Source organism: Oratosquilla oratoria, chromosome 28, assembly GCF_046742065.1.
Source record: "Oratosquilla oratoria isolate Oo_2021 chromosome 28, ASM4674206v1, whole genome shotgun sequence".
NCBI classification, from domain to species: Eukaryota; Metazoa; Arthropoda; class Malacostraca; order Stomatopoda; family Squillidae; genus Oratosquilla; species Oratosquilla oratoria.
In genome coordinates, this window is record NC_134804.1 from 2,705,874 (window position 1) to 2,724,335 (window position 18,462).

Below are 18,462 nucleotides of genomic sequence, written 5' to 3' on the forward strand. Positions count from 1 at the left end.
CAGCTCACAGTGCTGTGGTGTTGAAATTATTTCAGCCCTGGGCTGGACTAACTCAGATCGTGGAATTAGCAGTTCAGAACAGTACCACTGCATTGTTGAACCATATGTGTGTTTGTGTACATGTTGACAGGTGTTACCACCTGGCAGTTTCCTCATGAATACTTTGGTTTCTTTGGGAAACTTCTTTCCACCAACTAGGTTAGTTTGTCATACCTATGACTTGCAGATTTTTTTTTTTTAATGAGAACCTGTCATAACAGCCATTGAGAGAGAGAGAGAGAAAAAAAATGCATTATTTCAGTTTTATTAACAACACACCAGTCATTTGTGATACAGTTTTGAAAAGGCTGTAGTTATACTGATATGGGTTTAAACAGCTTGAACCTCTTCTTGCATACTCCAAGTCCATTTTCTAGCACCCAAAACATTTCAAACAAAATGCAATTGTCTGTAGATGTCCTGAACATAGTTATGCAATTCAATAAATCAACCAGCAATGGGCTGCCTGTGTACTACTGTAATCATTAAAGTAAATTTTACTAATCTTGGGGGAAAATGTATAATAATGCTGTCAGGTGATGATCCCATAATAGGGGTAATGGCAACAAGTGTATTACATCTTGAGCAAGTAGACCTAACTTGTGCAAACAAGTTTTAGAGTAAATCAATCTATTTTTTCTAGAGTATGAAAGGCTAAGATAAAAACACAAAGCAATACAAAGAGAATGTCTCGTAAAAAGAAAAAGCACAAGTTTCCATAATTATGGCAATTTGTTCTACCGAAGAACATCTGTCATTTTCTTGAAGCAAATTCTCAAACCTGAAGAGGCCTTGTAGGCCAAGTGTGACTACATTATCCAACCTAAAGAAAAATACCACATGAAAACTGGGGAAGATAATATAGATCAATATATAAACAATCAATATTAATGGTTGAAAATATTGCTCAAAGAGTGTCATGTCAATTGAAATGTAAATCGGTCTGCTACTTAATCAACTAAGATCACTGTACTCACAAAATTGGCACAGAATCATGTATTACAAAATGAAAACCTCTCAATACACTCATATCAAAAGTCATATCAAGCTTTGTAACCTGACTATAAAATGAGGCAACTGCTGTGTTGCCTTGTTTGGCTTTTGCTTTAAACTATCGAGTGAAAAACACTCATACTATAAATTGGCATTGTTGGATGAAAGACGAGCAAATCACCAATCCCACAGCTTCCAGTGACATTAATCCTAGGTCCTCTGGTGCCGACTATAATATTCCTTTGCGGTTTATCAAGTTCACCCTTTCCTTAAAGATCCATTTCAAACTGATCAGTTTCTTGTTCTGAAAAGACAAAGATAAGCATATAAAGTAATGAAATAAATGAAGAGTGAAGTAAATGAAAAATCAATTAAACAATTGTTCCCCACAAAGTGAGGCGACTGGGCTTGATAGACGGAAATAAGATAAGCATTAAAGTAATTAAGTAAATGTGGAGTAAATGAAAAATCAATTAAACAATTGTTCCCCACAAAGTGAGGTGACTGGGCATGATAAGACAAATTCTGGCCACTCTCACCCACACCACCTACATCCTCTTCTTGCCCAAACCATGCAAAGTTTGCAACTATTAACTTTCCCAGCATTACTGCTGGAGGAAGACCTTATCTATCATCAAAGTCTAACTACAACTTAGATACTATACAATATACTGAACATCAAGTACATATCAAATGTATACCTTTTTCACTTTCTTCTGGAATAGTACCATTCTCCCTGTGCACTGCAGTTTCATCTTTGGTTGTAATTCCCGGGATAACTGGAAGGTTCTTCGGAGGTGTTTTTGCTAATGGGGAGTTGCGCATTTGTAGAAGGAAGTTTCTCTCGTATATTATTCTCGTTCCTGAGAAGGAAGCAGCAGTCAGCACATGACCAAAATAAAATTACAATAAAATGTGAAATAATTCCTATTGACTCAAATTATACAAAACACTCGTTTCAGTTCCTTCTAAATTTCTTCTTTACCATTCCTAGACACCAACTCTTCTTTTCTAATGGCTCCTGTGGTATGGAATAACAGCACCACTGTGTTCACACATGTCGTAAAAGACAACCAAATTTGGTACAGCAAAGGGACTAGATTTACCTTTCTGTATTTTTCTCCTGTCACAAATGAATGCTGTCAATATTAACAATGTGGATGATACAACCATTCATGTCAATTTTCTGCTGACAATGTAGCGTGTTACAGGGGGATCTAGATAAGAAAGGAGCCAGAAATAGGGGGGGGGGATGTGAAGGAAAACAAGATATTGGAAACTGGTAACAAGTATCATTTATCACTATATTAAATGGGGGAATATTTACAGAAATGATAGGCAACAAGGAAAATTTGTCACCAGAAAAACATGTTAACCAGATTACTAAAGAAAAATTATTGAAGAACAGAGTGGTGTTCCATTACATGGATATGAGCATACATACATATACAAAAGGCTTTTTTCCCCTTACAAGGGAGGTAGCCAGAAAAACCACTCCCACCCATTCCATTCCCAATACACTCCACTCCCCTCCACCCTCTTCCCTCCCTCTCATATTGGCACCTCCTGGATGATGGGTCATCGCTGTATCTTGTCCACTGCCCTGGGTCAGAAGAAGTGTCGCAAGACATAGCACATCCACAGCAAGGCTTCTTCATTAAATCAGCGACCCTCCCTCTCCTTCCCCTCATGCAGAAAAGGAGATGGGGAGAAATCCCTTTGCACTGTGTCAAATTTTTCTCACACATGTCAAATTTTTCTCACACATACTACCTCACCCCCCATCCATTCCACCCAATGCATCACAGCATCATCCATATACAAACATTTTCTATTCACCCATCTTCTGTCCTCTCCCATCCTTCCTCAACAGACATTCCCATCTTCCCCAAAGCCCCCTTCACCCCATCCATCCATCTCATCCTAGGTTGCCCCCTCATGTTCACTCCCTCCACATCTGCCTTCCATACCTCTGATACTAGTCTTTCTTCACTAGTTCTTCCCATGTGTCCAAACCATCCCAATATTCTTTCATCCACCCTATCTCCCAACTCCCTTACCACCCCCGTTCTCCTCCTTACCTCCTCATTTCTCACTCTATCTAGCCTAGTAACCCCCATCATACTTCTCAGACACCTCATCTCAAACACATTCAAACTCCTTCTCTCTTCCTCTTGTTCCATGTTTCTGCCCCCATACTGTGCTGTTGGCACAATCACTCCTTCATAAAATCTCCTTAGCATCAATTGCCTTATGTCTATCTCTCATTACACTTTTTAATCCACCAAGGCATTTACTCGCTTATCTCAATCTTTATTCTACCTCCACTCCTCCCTTTCCTGCCCCATTCAAACCCAATTATCTAAAACTATCCACTTCCTCCAGTCGCTCTCCTTTAATGCTCACTTCCAGTCTGCTGCCACTTTCAATCCTTGTACATCTCATCACCTTACATTTACCCACATTTATCTTCAACTTTCTTCTTTCACACACACTCCCAGACTTTTACCAACTTCCTCAATCCCTCCTCTGATCCTGCTACAATCGCAGTGTCATCCGCATACAACAGCTGGCTCACCTCCCACTTTTCTCCATTGTCTTTAAACATCTCCAATTCCTGACCCAACACCCTTGTATTTACCTCTCGCACCACCCCATCCATGCACAAGTTGAACAGCCAGGGTGACATAACACATCCCTGACGAAGTCCTACCTTTACCTCGAACCACTCACTCTCTCCATTTCTAATCCTGACACATGCTCTACTACATACATATATACCAAAGGCTTTTCCCCCGTACAAGGGAGGAAGCCAAAAAGAAAGGCATAAAAACCATTCCCACCCATTTCATCCCCAATACACTCCACTCCCCTCCACCCTCCCTCTTATCTTGGCACCTCCTGGATGACTGGTCATCCCTGCATCTTGTCCATTGCCCTGGGTCAGAAGCAGTGTCACAAGAAACAGCACATCCACAGCAAGGCTGCTTCATTAAATCGGCAACCCCCCTTCATGCAGAAAAGGAGAAGATGTGGAGAAATCCCTGTGGGCTGTGTCAATTTTTTCTCACACATACTACCTCACCCCCGATCCCCCCACCCATTCCACCTCATGCATCACAGCATCATCTATATACAACCTTTCTCCATTCACCCGTCTTCTATCCTCTCCTGTCCTTCCTCAACAGACATTCCCCTCTTCCCCAAAGCCCCTTCATCCCATCCATCCATCTCTTCCTAGGTCGCCTGCTCATGTTTACTCCCTCCACATCTGCCTTCCATACATCTGTTACTAGTCTTTCTTCACTCATTCTTTCCATGTGTCCAAACCATCCTAATACTCTTTCATCCACCCTATCTCTCAACTCCCTTACCACCCGTTCTCCTCACCTCCTCATTTCTCACTATCCAACCTAGTAACCTCCATCATACTTCTCAGACACCTCATCTCAAACATTCAAACTCGTTCTCTCTTCCTCTCTTATGTTCCATGGTTCTGCACCATATAGTGCTATTGGCACAACCACTCCTTCATACAATCTCCTCTTAGCCTCCACTCTCAAAAGTCTATTCCTCATTACACTTTTTAATCCACCAAGTCATTTACTCGCTTATCTCAATCTATATTCTACCTCCACCTCACTCCTCCCTTTCCTGCCACATTTGCACCCAATTATCTAAAAATATCCACTTCCTCCAGTCGCTCTCCTTTAATGCTCACTTCCAGTCTGCTGCCACTTTCACCCCTTGTACATCTCATCACCTTACATTTACCCACATTTATCTTCAACTTTCTTCTTTCACACACTCTCCCAAACAGTCACCAACTTCCTTAATCCCTTCTCTGATCCTGCTACAAGCAGTGTCGTCCGCAAACAACAGTTGGCTCACCTCCCACTTTTCTTCATTTTCTTTATCCATCTCCAATCCCTGACCCAACACCCTTGCATTTACCTCTCGCACCATCCCATCCATGCACAAGTTGAACAGCCAGGGCAACATAACACATCCCTGACGAAGTCCTACCCTTACCTCGAACCACTCTCTCCATTTCTAATCCTGACATGCTCTACTACATACAGACATACATATACCCTTACAAGGGAGGTAGCCAAAAAGAAAAAGGCATAAAAACCATTCCCACCCATTCCATCCCCAATACACTCCACTCCCCTCCACCCTCCCTCTTATCTTGGCACCTCCTGGATGACTGGTTATCCCTGCATCTTGTCCACTGCCCTGGGTCAGAGGCAGTGTCACAAGACACAGCACATCCACAGCAAGGCTGCTTCATTAAATCGGCAACCCCCCTGTCCCCTCATGCAGAAAAGGAGAAGATGGGGAGAAATCCCTTTGGGCTGTGTCAAATTTTTCTCACACATACTACCTCACCCCCCCACCCATTCCACCTCATGTACCACATCATCATCCATATACAACCTTTCTCCATTCACCCGTCTTTTGTCCTCTCCCGTCCTTCCTCAACAGACATTCCCCTCTTCCTCAAAGCCCCCTTCACCCCATCCGTCCATCTCATCCTAGGTCGCCCGCTCATGTTCACTCCCTCCACATCTGTCTTCCATACCTCATTTACTAGTCTTTCTTCACTCATTCTTTCCACGAGTCCATACATACATATACCAAGGCTTTTTCCCCCTTACTAGGGAGGTAGCCAAAAAGGAAAAGGCATAAAATCATTCCCACCCATTCCATCCCCAAAAACACTCCACACCCCTCCAATCTTAGCACCTCCTAGATGACGGGTCATCCCTGCACCCTGTCCACTGCCCTGGGTCAGAAGCAGTGTCACAAGACACAGCACATCCACAGCAAGGCCGCTTCATTAAATCGGCGACCCCCCCTCTCTGTCCCCCCATATAAAGGAGAGGACGGGGAGAAATCCCTTCGGGCTGCATCAAAATTTTGCTCACACACTACCTCACCCCCCATCCATTCCACCTCATGCATCACAACATCTTCCATATACAACCATTCTCCATTCACCCCTGTCTTCTGTCCTCTCCCGTCCTTCCTCAACAGACATTCCCCTCTTCCCCAAAGCCCCCTTCACCCCATCCATCCATCTCATACTAGGACGTCCCCTCCTCCTCCTTCACCAGTCTTTCCTCACCCATTCTTTCCATGTGTCCAAACCATCAACCCTATCTCCCAGCTCCCTTTCCACCCCTGTTCTCCTCCTCACCTCCTCATTTCTCACTCTATCTAGCCTAGTAACCCCCATCATACTTCTCAGACACTTCATCTCAAACACATTCATGCTCCTTCTCTCTTATGTTCCATGTTTCTGCCCCATACAGTGCTGTTGGCACAATCACTCCTTCAGTCTCCTCTTAGCATCCATTCCCAAATTTCTATTCCTCATTACACTTTTTAATCCACCAAGGCATTTACTCGCTTCTCTCAATCTACCTTCCACCTCCACCTTTACTCCACCTTTTCCTGCCACATTTGCACCCAAGTATCTAAAACTATCCACTTCCTCCAGTTGAGTCCAAACCACCCTAATACTTTCATCCACCCTATCTCCCAACTCCCTTACCACCCCTGTTCTCCTCACCTCCTCATTTCTCACTCTATCCAGCCCAGTAACCCCCATCATACTTCTCAGACACCTCATCTCAAACACATTCAAACTCGTTCTCTCTCTCATGTTCCATGTTTCTGCCCCATACAGTACTATTGGCACAATCACTCCTTCATACAATCCCTTCTTAACCTCCATTCTCAAATGTCTATTCCTCATTACTTTTTAATCTACCAAGGCATTTACTCGCTTACCTCAATCTATATTCTACCTCCACCTCCACTCCTCCCTTTCCTGCTACATTTGCACCTAAGTATCTAAAACTATCCACTTCCTCCAGTCGCTCTCCCTTGATGCTCACTTCCAGTCTGCTGCCACTTTCACCCTTTGTACATATCACCTTACATTTACCCACATTTATCTTCAACTTTCTTCTTTCACACACTCTCCCAAACTGTCACCAACTTCCTCAATCCCTACTCTGATCCTGCTACAAATGTAGTGTCATCTGCAAACAACAGCTGGCTCACCTCCCACTTTTCTCCATTTTCTTTAAACATCTCCAATCCCTGACCCACCACCCTTGCATTTACTTCTCGCACTACCCCATCCATATATAAGTTGAACAGCCAGGGTGACACAGCACATCCCTGACGAAGTCCCACCTTTACCTCGAACCACTCTCTCTCCATTTCTAATCCTAACACGTGCTCTACTACTCTCGTAAAATTCTTGACAGCTCCTAGAAGCCTTTCTCCTATCCCATACATCTGCAAAACCTCCCACAGTGCCTTCCTGCCTACCCTATCACAAGCCTTTTCCAAATCCATAAAAGCCAAAAAAACATCCTTACTTTTTCCTATAGCTTTTTCACATCTGTCTTACCACAAAAATCTGATCTTTGCCTCTACCTCTCCTAAATCCACACTGTTCCTCACCAATTACTCCCTCTGTTTCTCTCCTAATCCTCTAAAGATCCTACCATAAGCCTTCCCAACTACACTTAAGCTAATCCCTCTGAAACTACTACACTCACACTTGTCCCTTTTTCCCTTGTAAAGTGGAACTATATAGGCATTCCTCCAGTCTTCTGGCACCCTACCCTCTCTCCAGCAAACATTAAATAACCTCACCAGCCAGTCCATCATCACTGTACCTCCTTTTTTTTTTTTTAAGACATTCTGCATGGCATCCATCCAGACCAGGTGCCTTACCTGCTCATCATCATCTTAACTGCCTTCACCTCATCCTTCCTTATTTCTCCTCTATTTTCCTCACTCATCACTGTCATTTTCTTAGCACTTCCCACTGCAACTACCTTTCCCTCCCTATCCTTCACATTTAGCAACTCCCTAAAATACTCTGCCCATCTTCCCTTTACTGCCTTCTCTTCCATTATTATCTCTCCATCTGCACCTTTCACCTTTTCTTCTCTACTTGATTGGCCCCCTCTTCCTCTTTTACTTTCTTTCCAAAACATCTTTTTATTACTTTCAAAACATTCTGTCATACTCTTACCCCATTTCACATCTGCTCTCCTCTTTGCTTCCTTTACTTTGATCTTTACTTCTCTTTTCTTTTCTTTGTACCTCTCATACAACTCCCTCGTCCTATTTTCCAACCAATCGTGAAAGCTCGCTTCTTCTCTTCTACAACCTTCTTTGTTTCCTCACCCCACCATTCACTACCCATCTATTTCCTCCCATCCTTCTTGTTCCACACACCATCTTTGCACACTTTGTGACTCCCTCCTTGAACCATCCCCATTCTTCCTCCACTCCTAGCTCTACTCTATCCTTCACTCCCTCCCACTCCTCTCTCAGCTTCTTGTACTCCTTCCCCTTTTCATTTAAAGAGTTCACTCTAAGCACCTCCCTACCTTTTGTCCTTTTCCTTTCTCCATCTATCTTGCACCCTCAACTTACCTTCCAAAAAATTCTGATATTCCCCCCACTTTCTCCCCATAGCACATGTACATCCTTAACTCTTCCTATTATACTCCTATCAACCAGCCTTCCATCCACCACCCTCTCCCATGTGTACTTATGCTCGACTTTCTTCCAAAACACTGTATTTGCTATCATCAACTCTCTAGACATATCTCCACCATCAACTCTCCACTACGATTCTTTCCTGGAACTCTACATTTCTTAACCACTCTGTCTATTGGTTCATTTCCTACCCTAGCATTAAGGTCTCCCAATTCTACATTGATGTTCCTCCCTAATCCCTCTATGCACTCATTTAAATCTATCCAAAAAGCATCCCTTTCTTCTACACTCTTCTCACTACCAGGCCCATATGCACTTACAAAACCCACATCTCCTTTCCCAGTTTCACCTTCATCCACATTATCCTTGAAGAAACTTCCTTCCACTCCACTGCACGTTTAACTATCTCTTCACTTACTAGTATAGCCACCCCTTCTCTCCCTCGCCCTCTCTTCACTCCTGAGAACCTCCAAATTACATTCCCAAACTCACCCTTCCCTCTCAACTTTCACTCAAAGCCAACACACCCATCTTTCTTCTCACAAATATACTACTTATCTCTTCTGTTCTACTCTCATCTGTACCACATCCATGCACATTAAAAGACCCAATCCTTTGGGTGATGGTTGGAAAACTCCTAGACCCTCTTATGCCTTTCCATTTTTTAGGAATGTCCCCTGTAGGGCTACAGGGAGAAGGATGCCTGGTCCCAATCCCCGTCCCGTTTTTCTCGCCTCTTATGATCCAAGTGGAAATACTTCATGGCAGTCAGCTCCTAAAAGCTTTCTTTCTATCCCGTATATCTGCAAAACCTCCCAAAGTGCCTTCCTGTCTACCCTGTCATAAGCCTTTTCCAGATCCATAAAAGCCCAAAAACATACCTTTTCCTATAGCTTTCTCACATATGTCTTACCACAAAAATCTGATCTATGCAACCTCTACCTGTCCTAAATCCACACTATTCCTTTATCTGTTCCTCTCCTAATCCTCTCAATCAAGATCCACCCATAAGCCTTCCCAACTACACTTAACAAGCTAATCCCTCTGAAACTACTACACTCACACTTATCCCCTTTTCCCTTGTAGAGTGCAACTATGCAGGCACTCCTCCAGTCCTCCGGCACTCTACACTATCTTCAACTTTAACCACTTTACTCTGGGCCAAAATCTCGCGGGCAGCATCAGCTGCCAGACGTACGATGTTGCGTCATAATACTCGCATCATAAAAAATAGTCACCGCTTATATCGATCGTTCTCTCTTTCACCCGTGAATTTTGATAACCATAGAAAATTTGATGAAGCCAGTTTAGAGAGTATGTCAGTTACGCAGGGACAACTACAATAAATATAATCAAGACACCGATATGGCAGCCTCGCGTATCCACTTGCTCCCCATGCCGCCTACATAGGCGGCACCGTAGGGAAGGGGTCAAGATGAGAGCAGGTAAAGCACATGGTCTGGATGGATGCCATGCAGAATGTCTAAAGAAAGGGGGTACAGTGATGGACTGGCTGGTGAGGATATTTAATGTTAGTTGCACTTGTGGTGGGGCAAGGGGGGGATTTTGTGACTGATATTGGGAAAGTATGCAGCAGGAGAAAGTTGAAGGTTAAAGTAAGGTGATGAGCTGTACAAGGGGTGAGGATAGCAGCAAGTTGGAAACAAGTCTTAACCCCTTGAGTACCGGATGTGTGTTTTGTGACAGCTGCGTGTCACGGCTGAGTGCACCCGCCAGGAACCGAGTGTGCTCCCCGTGACACGCATGTGTCACAGTTATAAGCTGTGTGTATTGAGGGCTCTCAAGGCCTCGGTTTCTGGGTTATTTCTACCCACGTGGTGGCAAGTGTCTGTGTTTACAAACAAAGCTCCAGCCATTCGTGGGACGGTTTGAAACGTTTGTTTACGTAAGGTTGACGGGTCGGTAACGAAGGGGTTAAGGGAGAGAGGCTGGAGGAATTTGATAGTTTTAGGTATTTGAGGTTGCATGTGGCACATGTCACTCACTGCTTCCTCCCTAGCTCTGTTGCCTCCAGTAAAGCTGTAAACAATATACCAGTTTGTTGTAGTGGGGCCATATGTTGTTATAGGATGGTGTGGGAGGTGTCTTCAATTTCAAGTAGGAAGTCATCCTGTCATCTTTTGAATACTTTAACTGTGCAGAATGTGGTGTTCAAGTAGAGACTATTGAAGAGTTTGGGGACTGCTTTGGTGAAGGAGTTTGCTCAGTGATATGGTGTTCCTGTCACTGTTGGATTTTCCCTCAACATGGCAAAACTCTTGCATTTTCTTGGCCAAGTGTTGCTCCAATGTTGGAGATGTGACCCTCTAGCATTTTCAATGTGTAAATGATCTGGTACCATTCTCTGTGCCTTTGGTATATGTATGTATGTATGGATCCTCAGGCCATTTACATGAAGTGAGGATTGCATGATCACACTGTGGAAGACCCTTGTACTACCTTAACTTCAATACTGCTGCCAACTGTGGAACCCGCAGTATGGGGGAGACAGAAATCAGAGTGTCCAAAGAACCTTCACCAGCAAGACAGTGCGTTAAAGGCATGAACTACTGGGACAGGCCCAAGCACTTCAAACTCTATTCACTCTGCCGAGAGAATGGTACCAGATCATTTACACATAAATAAATTTACACATAAATAATTAAATAACATAATAAACATAATTAAGCTCATCACCATACTTTTACCTTCAACTTTCTCCTACTGTATACTTTCCCAATATCAGTCACTAAATCCCCCTTTGCCCTGCCCCAAGTGCACAGATATATTTCTATCTAAACTCTATAAAGACCAAATTCTCAGGAACACACAAGGGTCATCACAGTATTTTTTAAAAGTGCACACCTATGCGATATAGCAATAGAAAACGAAATATTAACATTGTAAATTATAATAAACATAATTTTTTCTTAGTGGAAATCAATAACAAAACACTTAACCCCTTCCATACGGTGCCGCACACGTAGGCGTCATGGGGAGCGAGTGTATTCGCGAGGCTGCCATATCGGCGTCTTGATTATATTTATTGTAGTCGCCCCTCCATAATGACATTCTTTCTAATTCTTTTGTAATCGCATTTTCTATGGTTATCAAAATTCATGGGTGAAGAGAGAACGATCTATATAAGCGGTGACCATATTTTATGATGCGAGTATTATTACGACACGTCGTACGGCTGGCATTGGCTGCTGCCACCGAGATCTAAGTCCATGACGCCTACGTGTGCGGCACCGTATGGAAGGGGTTAAAAGTGATACACAAACGAACAGAGACGTGGCAACTCCTTCACCCCTTCTATACGGTGCCGCACACGTAGGCGTCATGAGGAGCAAGTGGATTCGCGACGCTGCCATATTGGCATCTTGATTATATTTATTGTAGTTGCCCCCGTGTTTTTACATTCGCCCAAATGTGCCCTGAATCCCATTCTCTGTGGTTTTCAAAATTCGCGGGTGAAAGAGAGAACGATCGATATAAGCGGTGACTATATTTTATGATGCGAGTATTATTACGACACGTCGTACGGCTGGCATTGGCTGCTGCCCGCGAGATTTAAGTCCCGTAGTGAAGTGGTTAAGATGTCATCTTTGTTTGGATAGATTCAGAGGTCAATGACGATGACTGATGACCTCTAATTACCACATTACTAAATGTAGGTTAGGTTACAACAGATACATACATATACCAAGGCTTTTTCCCCCCTTACAAGGGAGGTAGCCAAAAAGGAAAAGGCATAAAATCATTCCCACCCATTCCATCCCTGAATGCACTCCACACCCCTCCACCTTCCCTCTTATCTTAGCACCTCCTGGATGACGGGTCATCCCTGCCCCTTGTCCACTGCCCTGGGTCAGAAGCAGTGTCGCAGATGAATTTATAATTTCTTCGATCTCCGCATGTACCAAAACCATGATTGCATCTCAAGAAGTCACAGCAGCTACGTTTGTTTGAGCATCACTTTTATCAACTTTGTTATTTATTTTTGCCAAGAAAAACAGTTGATGTATTATAATTTACTAAAACATTTAATTTTCTATTGTTTTATTATGTAGGTGTCCACTTCTAAAAATCTACCATAATCACTACTAACAGGAGAGGCTTATGTATACCAGTATTTAAACAAGACTAAGTATAATTCCAGAATCAAGCAAACACTGATATTCAACATGAAATCTACAGTACCTAAAAGCTCCTATCTAATACAGCTGGTAATTTTTAGAAGTGCAAACCTATGCAATATAGAAGATTAGATATTCATTTTGTGAATTAAAATGTATCAACGTAACTTACATTTTACTTTCTATAAATCAGTGACAGAAAACCTTGCTTCAAGCAAATACACTACCGAATGGAGCTGTGACAATAGATTTGTGATACTATTTTGTCTCTCCAGTCCTGTCAATGTCAGTTTGACGATTGCGTAGATGTTCCGCACTGGGTGTTCTACTCCAAGTGATATTGCCACACAACATATCTTTAAAACAGTGCTGAGCTTCATGCTCTTCTTCAAGTTATAAAACTCCTCTACACCCTGCAGTCCGATTGGATACCAAAACCAGCCGTCAACATCCCCGATGACCTCTAGAATTATAGGTACTGCATTACAAAATGCATGTCAGGTTAGGTTACATTAGGTGAATTTATCATACATTTATTTCTTCAACCTCCACGTCTATCAACACAAATATTGCATCTCCAGCAGTTGTTGTGTCTGTTAGTGTATAGCTTTTATAAACTTTTTCTACTATTGATTTCCACCAAGAAAAACGTTACATTAATATTATTATAATTTACAAAATATCTAGTTTCCTACTGCTATATCATAAGTATGCACTTCTAAAAATTTACTGTATACCCTTATATAACCTAACAACTCCAGAGAATAAATAACATTTGAAATGCAAAAATGAGGTGAAAAATGTGTTTGGGTGATATCAGAACCCAGGACCTATGCATAAAATATTGGGGACAAATTGAAGGTGCCCACCAAAATAATAAAGCATTTGATAAATATCAATTTTGTAATTTATAATGCATCAACCTGAAATATTTTCTGAGAGAGAGAATTACCCCCACAGAACGGAGCCACAAATGCTTCCAAATGCCATGTTTGTTTGGTAACTGCAGAAGTCAAAGAAATTAAAGCATGATAAATTGTTCTGTTCTAACCTAACATAACCTGCATTTAGTAATGTGGTACATGTAATGCTACAAGACATCAAGACTGTCATCATCAGGGATACTGACGGGCAGTTTTGGCATCCAATCAGACTGGGGGGTGTATAGAAGTTTCACTGCTTCAAGAAAAGCACAAAGCTCAGCTCTGTAGCACTATTTAAATAAATGTAGTGTGCGAGATACTGATGTAGGTATTGAAGGCATATTCCAGGCCTCAGTACCTACTCCCATCAATATGACATTGGCAGGACTGAAAAGACGACACAGACATTGTGTCTGGAAACTAGTTTCAGCTCCATTTGGCATTTTTTTTTCTTACATGTTTTGGTAATTTTTTTAAGTGCACACCTACATGATATAGCAATAGAAAATTAAAAATTTTATATATTACAATACATCAATGTAATACAACTTTTCCGTGGTGGAAATTAATAAAGTTGCTAAAACAGATTTACTAACAAAGTCACGGTGGATGAATGATACGCCATGTTTTTGATAGATGCAGAGGTCAAAGAAAGATAGGATGATAAATTAATTTATTCTTACCTAATCTACATAACCTAAGCTGTATCTAGTAATGCAGTACCTGAAATTCTAAATATCGTCAAAGTTATCACCTTCGTCACTGATGCTGATGTCTTGATTAAGTACTCGATCGGATTGTAGGAAACAATTGTTGCATAGCTTGAAGGAACCCCTATTGTCTTTGTAACAGTACTTAACATCACTTTGAGAACACCTGGTGCACAAAGTGAAAGCCATCGTCTGACACTGACTGGACTGGACAGATGACAACATGGTGCCTCGATGTTATGCTCACAACTTCATCTGGTAATATATTTGCTTTTAGCAAGGTTATTGATTTTGGCCAAGAAAAATGTAGCGAGTGGTGGGATGAGAAAGCAAAGAAGGTTGAAGAGAAATTTCACAGATTGGTTACAAAATAGGAAAGGGAATCATAGAGGTACAAAGAAAAAAAGAAGTAAAGCACAAGTTAAAGGAGGCAAAGAGGAGAGCATGTGAAATGGGGCAAGAGCATGACAAAATTTTGAAAGTAATAAAGTTTATGAAAGAAATTAAGAGAGGAAGAGGCAAATCTAGTAACAGAAGAAAAGGTAAAAAGTGCAGACATGATAATTGGAAGAGAAGGCACTTTGAGGAAGATGGGCAGAGTATTTTTGGGAGTTACAAAATGTGAAGGAGGATAGGGAGGGAAAAGTATTTGTAGTGGGAAGCACTAAGAAAATGACTGAGGATTGAGGAAAATGGAGGAGAAACAAGGATGATGAAGTGAAGGCAATTAAGATGGAAATGGGTGACACTTGGGTTGGATGGATGTCATGCAGAATGTCTGAAAAACGGAGGTACAGTGATGGTGGACTGCCTGGGGAGGTTATTTAATATTTGTTTAAGAGAGGGTAGAGGAGTGGGTGGAGGATGGGGGGGGCGAGGGATGTGCGAGAAATAAAGTGACGCAGCCCGAGGGGATTTCTACCCGTCTTCTTTTCTGCATGAGGGGACGGAGAGGGGGGAGTTGCAGATTTAACCATTTCCATATGGTGCCGCATATGTAGGCGGCATGAGGTGCAAGTGGATACACGAGGCTGCCATATTGGCGTCTTGATTATATTTATTGTAGTTGCCCCTGCGTAATGACATACTCTCTAAACTGTTTTCATCACATTTTCTATGGTTATCAAAATTCACGGGTGAAAGAGAGAACGATCGATATAAGCGGTGACTATATTTTATGATGCGAGTATTATTACGACATATCGTACATCTGGCAGCTAATGCTGCCCGCGAGATTTTGGCCCGTACTGAAGAGGTTAATGAAGCAGCATTGCTGTGTCTTGCAACATTGCTTCCGACACAGAGCAGCGAGCAAGATCCAGGGATGAACCGTCATCCATGAGGTGCTAAGATGAGAGGGAGGGAGGAGGGTGGAGGGGAGTGGAGGATGTTGGGGATGGAATGGGTGGTATTGGATTTTATGTCTTTTTATTTTTTTGTTACTTAACTTGTAAGGGGGGCCTTTGGTATATGCATGTAATAATTAATTTTCAGCTATATTGTGTAAGTGTGCACTCCTAAAAAAAAAGTTCACGCCAAGATAAACATTACGTTGTTGTATTGGTATTTTTTTGAAGTGCACACATGTGACATACGAGAAAATAAAACAAGTACGTAAATTATAATACATCAACGTAACATATATTATTCTTGGAATACATACATATACCAAGGCTTTTTTCCCCCTCACCAGGGGGGTAGCCAAAAAGGACAAGGCACAAAAACATTCCCACCCATTTCATCCCCGAAAACACTTTGGGAATAAATCAATAATAAAAAATGGCTAAAAGTTAATAAATGAAGTTGCATTGACTCCTATACACACCATCTTTGTTTTGACAAATTCAGAGGCTGTAGACATTGACAGCTTGATGACCTCTAGAATTAAAGGTACCACATTACTAAATGCAGGTTAGGTTAGGTAGGCAGGTTTGGTTTGGATAGGTTAAGTTAGGTTATGTAGTTAGGATAGGATAGGTTGGGTTAGAATATACAAATTTAACATTAATTTCTTTGACCTCAGCCTCTACCAAAACAAGCATGGAGTCTCATGTAGTCAAAGTGACTGTCACTATGTTTGTTAATAGCTTTTAGCAAGTGTCTTACCGATTTCTGCCAAGAATAATGTATAGTATGATTTATCATAATTTACAAAATTATCTAATTTTCTATTACTATATTGTTTAGGTGTGAACTTTAAAAAATTTACAGGTTTATTTTTACAGGTAAAATTTTAGTTGTGCACACCTACACGATATAAAAAGATAAAATTATTATATTTTGTAAATTATAATTGATCACCACAATGAGATTCTCTTGGCGGAAATCAATAACAAAAAAGTTCCTTAAACTTATCTACTAACGAATGACATCATGGCGGTTGAATGATACACCATGTTGTTTTGATAGATGCAGAGGTCAAAGAAATACAAGGACGTTAAATTAAGTCTATTCTATCTTACCTAACCTAACCTATACTTATTAATTTGGTACCTCAAATTCTAAAGACCATCCTGGTCGCAGTCACGGATGTTGACAACGTGATTATTGTACCTCGAGCAACTAGCAGACAACAAAACCCTATGTTCTCTCATAAAGTCCAAGGAAGCCCTATTTTCTTTGTAACATTGCTTAATAATGTCACTGGAGTTGGAGAAAGCCTGGTCCACAGCATCTGATAGAGACTGGACTGGCATGTCATCCAGAAAGTGTCCTAGTGGCTTCGTTTGTTAGTAAATTTGCCTGTAGCAACTTTTTTTATTTCTGCCAAGAATGTTGCATATTACGTTCATGTATTATGATTTACAAAATTTATCTAATTTTCTAATGCTATATTGTGGTGTGCACAACTGAAATGCCTTTTTGTATTTATATATGGTGTAGGTGTGCACAACCATAATATTATAACTGGTATTCTTGTCCTTCCCCAAAAGCAAGGACTTTCACTTTCCTGTACTGTGCTTCCTCTGCTGAAATTACTTTCAGTATAGTCACTAAGGCAATAACAGACCCTAAAATTTACGAAATCGTTAGATATAAAGTACTAAAGGGCTGGTAAAGGGTGAGAAAATCTTACTAATGCATCAGTCAGATCTTGCCAATATTTGAATATGAATAAATAGCACTGTCCTTACAGTTTCACTAATTTGTGGCTCTGCTTTTCTCATCAGTACTTGCATGGAGGATTGTAAAAAAAAATAGCCAAACTACTGTATTACTCAACAATAAGCACTATTCTTTTTATTATAAATGGAAGTATATAAGAAATATTGAATGTCAACTAAATGATAGTGGCAGTTTTAAAAGAAACAAGTAAACAACAACCGACACTGGCACAGGTTAACAAGATTTAAGTAATGGAAAATGAGGAATTGAAGCGAGTATACGAGTACTTATTTCGTGCATGATAATTTTGCTTAACGAAACTTGCTTTGGTCACAAGTAACGCCTACGCCGTGGCATTGCCATGCAACAGTAGGCTAATAAGAGGAGGTTCCCTTATGGAACAACAAAGAACGCGCGGTAATATTTGGTTCCCTAATAATACACATTAAAACCCAGCAACGACAGATTTAGGTACCTCCTGGAGTTGTAGAGAAAAGTGTGCCTCCTGGCGTGGACGAATAATCATGTGGCAAGTCAGCTGGACTATTGATGGTAACTCTACGAGGAATGGCCTGGGCCTGACTTTGAGTGACTTGACGAGCAACAGGAGAGGCAGACATCTTTACCAGTTGAAAGTATTATTCTTTCGAAGTAACTGGTGTAATCCTGGGTGAAATGTATGGCCTTTTCACTTTCCAATAGGCACTGACGTCCAAGCAGTATCGTTTCCACTCTTTCCCTCTTCCAACCCACTCCGGCACGTTCGAATTCTGTTTGTGCACAGTGCGATGTGTAGGCACTGGGCACTCAGTACTAAGGAGTACGTGCAGGTCCCAGTTATTAATATTGTTGGAACATAATGCGCACATACAACAGTAGTAATATTATATTAAATTTCAACTAGTCGATAGTGTATATATCATTTAGGAGTGCTAATATGTGCCATATGGGCTGAATTTAGTAAAAACTGAGGTGAATTAAAATATATTTATTTTCAATACATTTAAATTTTGTAAA

The 18,462-nt window shown here is 41.4% G+C and overlaps 1 protein-coding gene across 1 annotated transcript; it reads right to left on the reverse strand.

The window, feature by feature from the left end:
• Nucleotides 1–290: 290 nt before the first annotated feature.
• Thor (eukaryotic translation initiation factor 4E binding protein thor) lies at nt 291–18,261 on the reverse strand. Its single transcript, XM_076210912.1, has 3 exons — nt 17,921–18,261; nt 1,734–1,895; nt 291–1,336 (listed from the first exon to the last, which is right to left on the reverse strand). The coding sequence occupies exons 1-3, from the start codon at nt 18,063–18,065 to the stop codon at nt 1,302–1,304; spliced, it is 342 nt and encodes a 113-aa protein (XP_076067027.1). The 5' UTR covers nt 18,066–18,261; the 3' UTR covers nt 291–1,301.
• Between the last annotated feature and the right edge of the window lie 201 nt (nt 18,262–18,462).

Coding starts and splice junctions, on each gene's coding strand:
- Thor (XM_076210912.1), bottom strand. CDS start 18,065: ATGTCTGCCTCTCCTGTTGCTCGTCAAGTCACTCAAAGTCAGGCCCAG. Junction 1,896..17,920: donor TTTCTCTACAACTCCAGGAG/GTACCTAAATCT, acceptor CTTCCTTCTCAG/GAACGAGAATAATATACGAG. Junction 1,337..1,733: donor TCCAGAAGAAAGTGAAAAAG/GTATACATTTGA, acceptor TTGTCTTTTCAG/AACAAGAAACTGATCAGTTT.